The sequence below is a fragment of the Cucurbita moschata genome, unplaced genomic scaffold, assembly GCF_002738365.1.
Source record: "Cucurbita moschata cultivar Rifu unplaced genomic scaffold, Cmos_1.0 Cmo_Scf00045, whole genome shotgun sequence".
Lineage (NCBI taxonomy): Eukaryota > Viridiplantae > Streptophyta > Magnoliopsida > Cucurbitales > Cucurbitaceae > Cucurbita > Cucurbita moschata.
The window spans coordinates 613,359-622,622 of record NW_019268561.1 but is presented as its reverse complement, the minus strand read 5'-3'; the positions used below and the strand labels follow the sequence as shown (position 1 = coordinate 622,622).

General features: G+C 36.6%; 1 protein-coding gene and 1 non-coding gene across 2 annotated transcripts; both read left to right on the top strand.

The window, feature by feature from the left end:
• Positions 1–3,814: 3,814 nt before the first annotated feature.
• On the top strand, positions 3,815–3,886 carry TRNAH-GUG. The gene has a single exon. It is a non-coding gene; the product is annotated as a tRNA-His (tRNA).
• Positions 3,887–4,288: 402 nt separating this feature from the next.
• Positions 4,289–8,420, top strand: LOC111434685 (copper-transporting ATPase PAA1, chloroplastic-like). Its single transcript, XM_023072162.1, has 4 exons — positions 4,289–4,671; positions 4,746–4,799; positions 5,977–6,130; positions 8,068–8,420. The coding sequence occupies exons 1-4, from the start codon at positions 4,351–4,353 to the stop codon at positions 8,097–8,099; spliced, it is 561 nt and encodes a 186-aa protein (XP_022927930.1). The 5' UTR covers positions 4,289–4,350; the 3' UTR covers positions 8,100–8,420.
• Positions 8,421–9,264: the final 844 nt, after the last annotated feature.

The window sequence follows — 9,264 nt, the reverse complement described above, 5'->3', positions numbered from 1 at the left end:
AAAAAAAAAAAAAAAAAAAAAAAAAAAAAAAAAAAAAAAAAAAAAAAAAAAAAAAAAAAAAAGTTTAGCTTTAAACTTGTCAATATTTTTTACGGTAAATTTATTTACCCTTTAGAGAGGCTTGTACCGTACTATAATCTATTAAATTAGTAGTAGAATAAATGAATCGTCGATACATTCAAGAAGATCTTAAAGTTTACATAAAACATAGTTTAAATGTGAGATCCCACGTCAATTGAGGAAAAGAACGAAACGTTTTTCATACGAATGTGGAAACCTCTCCTTAGAATGCCCGTTTTAAAATTGTGAGGTTGACAGTAATATGTAACGGGTAAGAGCAGACAATATCTACTAGCGGTGAGCTTGAGCTGTTACAAATGGTATCAAACCCACGAAGACGCTAGGCCCCAAGGAGGTGGTATCAAACCTCTTCCTGGACGACACGTTTTAAAAAACTTAAAAAAATTGATAATTAATTCTTATATCAATACAGTGCACGTTCATCTTCGCTAGCTTAATCTAGAAACTTCAAAATTAAGTGTGTTTTGGTTCGAACAATCGTAAGTTAAGTTAAGTTGAGTGATGTACGTCGAAAAAAGTTCCCTTTTGTGCAAAACTATTCTTTCACGTTCTTGAACATAATGGAAGCACATGGACATCATAAGCATTTATTTCTCACCAAAATGCAATATTAATGAATTTAGACTATTGGTCTTTATTTTACTATCCTTGTCTATTTTCGAATCGATAAATCAAAAAATTAAAATTAGGGTTTCGAATGACTTTGAAACGTGAACCGAAACTAAATCTGAAAAGGTCGATTGAGATTGATCAAACTAAAACAAATAAGTCGAGAGATGGAAGGGCAGAGGCCTTTGGTGTCTCCTCGAGTCAAAAATTGGGGCCTCACAATCACTACCCAATATGCTTTTTCTCTCGTGCCTTTCTTCGTTCATGATTCGATATTCTAGTGTCCTAGGCGTAGAGGAACCACGCTAATCCATCCCGAACTTAGTGGTTAAACTGTATGTATGATTATATCGTACACAAATTGTTGTTCAGAGAAGTAATAGTTTTAGAAATTGAGTAAAATGAAATTATACAAATAAAACGAACTTTTGAATAGTTCATGAATTAATTATAAGTGTACCACAAACAAAAATATATATTTTAAAATTAACAATAAACACGGGTTGTTTTGGTTCAATCCAATCTAGTTTGAGGAGAACTCATGAACTAACTCCGCTCATAAATCGTTCATTTATTTGAACCCAACCCAACCCATAATAATTTCATAACCCAACAAATCGTAGAGGTTGGATTGGGTTGATCGGGTTTTTCGAGTCATCAAATTTTTTGAACGTCCCTTACTGAACTAGCTACCAAAATTACTATAACTCGTGCAAATCAAATGATAAAACCCCGAAAGTTAGAAAGTTTATAACTCGTTGAACATTGAGATTGAGTCGGATCAATCAACATTTAATATTCTCAAAACTTTAGGTTTTTCGTTGATATTATAAATTAAACAATAAAAATTATTATTATCAAATAATAAATTATTAAAGTAAAATTGTGATAATTATGTTCATGTTTTAATCAAGTGATGGTGATATAAGTTAGGCAATAATTTTGATTCTTTTTGTTTGTTTTTTAAATTTCAAACTATCCCCTTTTAACTTAGTCAACCGATAATGAATAAATATTAACGTTGTCAAGTCACTTTCATAATATCAATCGATGCTTATAAATATGACCAGATCATTACCACATCTCATGCACGTGATCGAGTATCTCATGGCCTCCAAAACATCCTGTTAGGTTATGGAGTCGAGTACTTATTTATGGTTTTGTTATTGTTTATACGTAATAATGCTATATATGGTAAATGACATGTACACTAAATAACTATATATAATAAATGGTTATATATGTGATCGTAACACAAGCACCGTTAGCCATCAAGAACGTTTATGTCCTTACTAAAAAAATTGAGATGTGTAATGCTTTCATATACACGACTCATGCACATGCACATGAACCCACTAGCCAAGTATCACTTTCATACTTCCTTGGTCCGGGTTGGGCATACATATGTGTAATACTTCCATACACACGATTCATACATATGCACATGAACCCATTAGGCGAGTATCACTTTCATACTTCCTAGGTCCGAGTTTGATATACATAGGTCCGGGTTGGGCATACATATGTGTAGTACTTCCATACAAATTAGCGTTGTGCTCCACTTCTTCTTTCAGTACAAATTAGATGTGTAGTACTTCCATACACACGACTCATACATATGCACATGAACCCACTAAGCGAGTATCACTTTCATACTTCCTAAGTCCGGGTTGGGTATATATAGGTCTGGGTTGGGTATACGTATGCTCACAAGTTTAGAAGTTGAATAAATGGGCTGGTTTTAAGGGATGGCTTTCTTAATAAACACGCAATGCAGCTTTTATTTTATCTTTTTGCACGTGCTTCTTTGTTTTTTTGTTGCTTTGAATTGGTCACCATCTGTCGTCACCGCCCCTCATTGCCTATCTGGAAACCTCCCTTGCCCCCTAACGCGCCAATTTTGGTTCAAAAGGTTCGTATAATTAGAGATGTCTATTTAACTCATAATATCTGCTGCGAATAAGAGTAAAAAGCCCCATTTTAACGGAAGTAAAAAGAGATTTCTTTTAATTAGCTAAACGGGGTCGGAGAGTGAAATAAGATTTAGATAGAGACGTTACTTTCTCTGTGGAGAGGGGAGCTTTTCTGGTGGTATCGAAGAGATAGGGACACCGAATATGTTCTCCATCTTCCTGCACGTTCCTTTTTCTCATTCTGCCGGAACTCGATTCTCGCTCGTTCTTTACAAAGAATCTTCAATTCGATAGCAAAAAAAAAATTAACGGTAATGCAAAAAAGATATAGTTGTGATGAGGATAAGAAAGTTATCCTCATTATTGCTCTATTCCAACGACGTTTTTGAATTGAGAGACTAAAATAAGTTTTAAATCGATTCTAATAAGTTTTCTATAAAAAAAAATTGGTTTAAAATATATTTTACTCGCTCACTCAATATATTATGGACGGCCAAATATGCGGTTCAAGTCCGACCAGCGAAATAGTTCAAGTCGACCATTAATAGATATTGCATAAATATCAAGGTGGTTGTAGTTTAGTTGTGAGAATTCCAGTTGTAGCGGTGGAGACTTGGGCTCGAATCCTAGCCAACCACATTTACTTTTTCAAAAGGATCCATGGAACTACTAGTATATTGTAGCGCTTTTGCCACCACCACACTGTGGGCCCAGTGTAGTAGCTCGAGTCTATGACTAATAGATATTACATAAATACCAAAGTGGTTGTAGTTTAATGGTGATAATTCCACGTTGTGCCCGTGGAAACCTGAGCTCGAATTCTAACAGTATTTTGTAGTGCTTTTCCCACCACCGCTTTATGGGCCCAGCGTAATTGCTCAAGTTCACCACTAACAGATATTGCATAGATATTTAAGTTGTTGTAGTTTAGTGTGAGAATTCCACGTTGTGGTCGTGGAGACCTGCGCTTGAATCCCAGCAACCACATTTCCTTTTTCAAAAGAATCTATAGAACTACTAGCCCACAACCGCCACTACTAGCCCACAACCGCCTTGTGGGCTCAGCGTAATAGCTGAAGTCCAACACTAACCGATATTATATAAATATCAAGGTGGCTGTAGTTTAGTGGTGAGAATTGTTAGTGATATTGCATAAATATCAAGGTGGATAGCTCAAGTCCAATGCTAACAGATATTGCATAAATATCAAGGTGGCTGTAGTTTAGTGGTGAGAATTCCACGTTGTGGCTGTGGAGACCTGGGCTCGAATCCCAGTAGCCACATTTATTTTTTCGAAAGAATCCATGGAACTGTGGGCCCAACGTAATAGCTCAAGTTCAAACGCTCACAGATATTGCATAAATATCAAAGTGGTTGTAGTTAGTGGTGAGAATTCTATGTTGTGGCTGTGGAGACCTGGGCTCGAATCCCAATAACCACATTTTCTTTTCCGAAAGAATCCATTCCACGTTGTGGACGTGGAGACCTAGACTCGAATCCCAGTAGCCACATTACTTTTTCAAAAGAATACATTGAGCTACTAGCATTTTGTAGCTCGGGCTCGAATTAGCCTTTTGTAGTTCAAGTACACTACTAACAGATATTGCATGTTGGGTACGGGGTACCGCCAAATAAACTTCATGCATTATTTTTGAACTTTTTAAATTAGTTAAGAATTAAAAGCATTTCTCCATTCTCGTTGGTACCCGGGAGAGGGTCAACAGATAAGGGCAGATTTCTTTCATCCATGGATTCCTTACTCTCTTTAATGGCGTCCAATGCGCCTCTCTTCACTTCTCCCCCCATCACTCTCAGCTTCTCCAGACCCAATTTCACCCACCCCACCTTCATTTCCCCTTTCTCTGTTACCTCTTCTTTCTCGCTGCGCACTGCTGCTCCGCCCATCCACCGTCCTTCCAAATTCATCCCGATCTCTGCTTCTGGCAATGGTAATGACGGTGTTCGTGGAGACGGCGGCGGTGGCGATGACGACTCGAAATTGCTTGATGGAGAAGAAGCTGAGGATAATGCGACGCTGTCCGCGGATGTGATCGTTCTGGATGTTGGAGTGCGAGATAGTTCTCTCCCTTTTCAGTTTTCGATTGGTGCTAATTTTGATGGATTCTGTGCTGTTTGTAATAGGGGATGATGTGCACGGGGTGTTCCACGAGTGTCAAGAGGATTCTTGAAAGTCAGGTGGTTATATACTTATAGTCTCTTCTTATCTGTTTTACGTACTCTTTGGTGATCGTTACTTATCCTTAAATACTTGAGTTGCTGATTGAACTGAGCATGTAGGAACTCTGTACGAGTTTATTGTTTGATTGATATCTAAGAATCAGAGATTGAAGAGGGATGGGAACAGGGTATAATAGCATTTTCAGTATATAATTGAATTGTTTCAGATTTCTAGTTGGACTTGTATAATCTAACAGAGTAATTGAATTTAGGCATAATCTACGGGGAATCATGAACCTCCACAATGGTATGATATTGTCCACTTTGAGTATAAGCTCTCATCGGTTTGCTTTTGGTTTCTCCGAAAGCTCTCGTGCCAATGGAGATGTACTCTTAATTAGCTAATGTGGGACTCCCTCCCAACAATCCTCCCTTCGAGAAAAGTACACCATAGAGTCTCCTTTGAGGCCTATGGAGCCCTCGAACAGCCTCCCCTTAATCGAGGATTGACTACTTTCTCTAGAGCCCTCGAACTAAGTACACCATTTGTTTGACACTTGAGTCACTTTTGATTACACCTCCGAGGCTCACCACTTCTTTGTTCAAAATTTGAGGATTCTATTGACCTGACTAAGTTAAGGGCATAACTCTGATACCATGTTAGAAACTACGGAATCAAGTTGTAATTGTATGAGCTCAATAGGGTACCATTTGTAACATGACTCTAATACCATATTAGGAATCACAAACCTCCACAATGGTATGATATTGTCAACTTTGAGCAAAGCTCTCATGGTTTTGCTTTTGGTTTCCACAAAAGGCCTCATACCAATGGAGATAGTGTTCCTTATAAACCCATGATCTTCCTCTTAATTAGTCAATGTGGGGACTACTCTTTTCAATAATCCTCAACAATTGTTGAGAATTGTTGGGAGAGGAGTCCCGCATCGGCTGGGTGATCATGAGTTTATAAGTAAGGAACACTATCTCCATTGGTACGAGGCCTTTTGGGGAAACCAACAACAAAGCCATAAGAGTTTATGCTCAAAGTGGACAATATCATACCATTGTGGAGGGTCGTAGTTCGTAACAACATTGGAGTTTTACACGCTTTAGTATGATATTAAAGCTAGACATACCACTGAAAATTTCATTTCTTTCCCGATTAATATTGATCATTTGTTATCATGGACAGCCGCCAGTATCGCATGCTACTGTTGACCTTGCTTCAGAGACAGCATTCGTGTGGCTTGTAGCTGAAGCAAAAATCACACCCAACTGGCGGGAGGAGCTGGGGGAGGCACTTGCAAAGCATTTGACTACTTGTGGTTTTTCTTCTAAGGCTCAAGGTTAGTGTCATAAATTCACACTACTCAACCTCCATACTTCTTGAACTTGAGCTCTTAGTATAAGATATATGATTTTCATATTGAGTATTTTCAAATGATAATATTTGAAAATGTGGACTACCTAGATTATTGTATGAATCATATTGCCGTCTAGGACATGTCATATAGTTTCTAAAACTTGCTAATTTTGTATTTCCTATCATCTTTCTTGCACACCAATTACTGAGGATATTGATTTTTTTTACGTGTTTGAATTTCTTTCGGAACGCAAGGATTATTGGATTGTTCAATTGATTGTTAGGAATCATGGACTTTCACAATGGTACGATATTATCCACTTTGAGCATAAGCTCTCATGTCTTTGCTTTTGGTTTCCCCAAAAGGTCTCGTACCAATGGAAATACTATTCCTTCCTTATAAACTCATGATCTTCTGTTTAATTAGCTAACGTGGGACTCCCTCCCATCAATCCTCAACAATCCTCCCCTCGAACAAAATACACCATAGAGCCTGGCCTATGTAGCCCTCGAACAACCTCCCCTTAATCGAGGCACGACTCCTTCTCTGAAGCCTTCGAACAAAGTACACCCATTGTTCGACATTTGAGTCACTTTTGACTACATACTCGAGGCTCACAACTTCTTTGTTTGACATTTGAGGATTCTCCAGACATGACTAAGTTAAGGGCATGACTCGAATACCATGTTAGGAACTATGGACCTCCACAATCGTATGATATTGTCCACTTTAAGCATAAGTTCTCATGATTTTGCTTTTGGTTTCCCCAAAAGGCCTCGTACTAATAAAGATAGTATTCCTTACTTATAAACCAATTATCTTCCCCTTAATTAGCCAACATGGGTCTCCCTCCCAACGATCCTCAACATTGATTTCTCTCTTTTATCTTTCTTTCTTTTTTCATTCATTCACTAGAAATTTGGCATTTGAAATATTAAACCATACCATCTTGGTATAGCAAACAAAACAATTCAACACTGTACTGAAAACAAAGAAGCCTTAAAAGTAGCTATATATATATATATATATATATATATATATATATATATATATATATATATGTAGCTACTTTTGATGCTTCAATCCCTAAGCTTATGTTCTCAATCATTGTAAGACTTGCAATAACAAGTAAAAGAAAAACAATACACTAACAATTGTTGTTCCTTTAATTTTTAGGTTCTGAATGCAAAAGATGGTTCTAATGATAATTCTTTCCTACTCTTATCTTACATTCTCAGCAAGTGCCGTAACGCTTGTTAAAATCTTGATTATTAGGTGTTGAGGCTTATATGTTGTATCAATATTTTGCCAGTCCTGAAATGCTAGATTTTTTTGTAAATTTAGGCATAGAACTCTTCATGTAACGACCCAGATCCACCGCTAGCAGATATTGTCCTCTTTGGGCTTTCCCTTTGGGGCTTCCCCTCAAGGCTGCTAGGGGAAGGTTTCCACACCCTTATAAATGGTGGTTTGTTCTCCTCCCCAACTAATGTGGGACATCACATTCTACCCCCTTTCGGGGCCCAGCATCCTCACTGGGCACTCTTTCCTTCCTCCAATCGACCTGGGCCGTTACACTCCAACTTATAAATATATTTGATTTCACGATGAAAATATAGTTCTTTGAGAAGAGATAGAAAGAAGACCAAAGAAACGAGTTCAGTGTTGCAAGAGAGAAGAAGAACAAAAGACACATGCACCTAGAGTCACTACCACATGCATGACATAACTTCTTTATGCGGAAATATTCATTAGGATCGTTATGCATATGGTAGTGGCCGAATGTTTTCGCATAAAAAGATTACGTCATGCATATAGTAGCGGTTCTATTTCCCTCTTGAAATTAGGATTGTTACACGTATTCTCTGAGGATATCTGTAGTTTCCATGACTTACGTGAACAATGCTGGTTATTTACAGGTCAAGGTGCTATAGGAGGAGACGTTTCATGATAGAAAATGCAAAATAAATTGTTCAATAGCAACTGCAAACTTTATGGTGCAACCTTATGACACAGATAAGGCATTTTCAACATTGGTTGCCTTAATAGTACACTTCAGAATTGACTCGAAAATAAATGTCGTAGCCAAAGAGCAGAATTCAACTTGTTCAATAAACCGATAGATTTCAGCCATGGCGGTTTAAAATTCAAAGGGAATGATGATAATGAAAGTACAGATTTTTCTTTCGCCTCTCGTGTAAACCATCGTGCTTGTAAGTGACATTGGTTTCCTAACTTTTATGAGTACAAAAAACACTCCAACTTAATCATAGTTTAACGGGTTAAAACATGTAGTCTCGACCAAGATATTATAGATTCTAATTCTCCACTTTGTTTGTATTTTGTTGAATTAAAGATCGCCGACATTCTTTTGCGTTTCTCAAATCTCTTAATTCCATCTTAGCCCCATATTAAATTTCTTAATTATTCACGTATTTTTCACTCTTAATTTCTCCGCTCACATGTTTAGTGATTTCAGTTCAGGGAAACGAGGCAAGCGATCTTATCGTTGAAATGCCTTCAAGCTAGGTTAGATGAATAACCATACCTGTGGTGTTGAGATTTATACTCTAAAGTTTCGTAATTAAGTATTTAATTTTTAAATAATAATTTTGATTATTTTATTTACTAATCTTACCAATGGTAAGAACAACCCAAAGTTATAATATTGAATAATATACCGTTGACATACAAGAGATCATGTTCAAGTAATGGCCTAAAAGATATATAGCATATGGATACCATTGGGTGTCTTATTTTGGTAATAGTATTGATATGATCCGCTTTATAATTTTCATGGATGATTTAAACTAATCAATTTTCATTCATTAACTATAGGTCATTTGATTATATACCTATAGTCGAACTCTTATGAATTGTAAGACAAGTTGTGTCTATTAATATAATTACTATAAACAAGTCGATTTTGATTTTCTACAATTGGGTCAAAATAACTGGTTGATGTAATTTCACTTTACTTACCACTGGTTATACAGCGAACCATTTGTGTATAATCCAAACAAGCTAATATAAGGATGAGAACTCAAAAAAAAAAAAAAAAAAAAAAAAAAAAAAAAAAAAAAAAAAAAAAAAAAAAAAAAAAAAAAAAAAAAAAA

Bases quoted from the DNA above. Each gene is read 5' to 3' on its own strand.
- LOC111434685 (XM_023072162.1), top strand. From the start codon at position 4,351: ATGGATTCCTTACTCTCTTTAATGGCGTCCAATGCGCCTCTCTTCACT. The intron at 4,800-5,976 runs GTGGTTATATAC...TATCATGGACAG, and splicing joins AGAGGATTCTTGAAAGTCAG to CCGCCAGTATCGCATGCTAC. The intron at 6,131-8,067 runs GTTAGTGTCATA...GGTTATTTACAG, and splicing joins TTTTTCTTCTAAGGCTCAAG to GTCAAGGTGCTATAGGAGGA.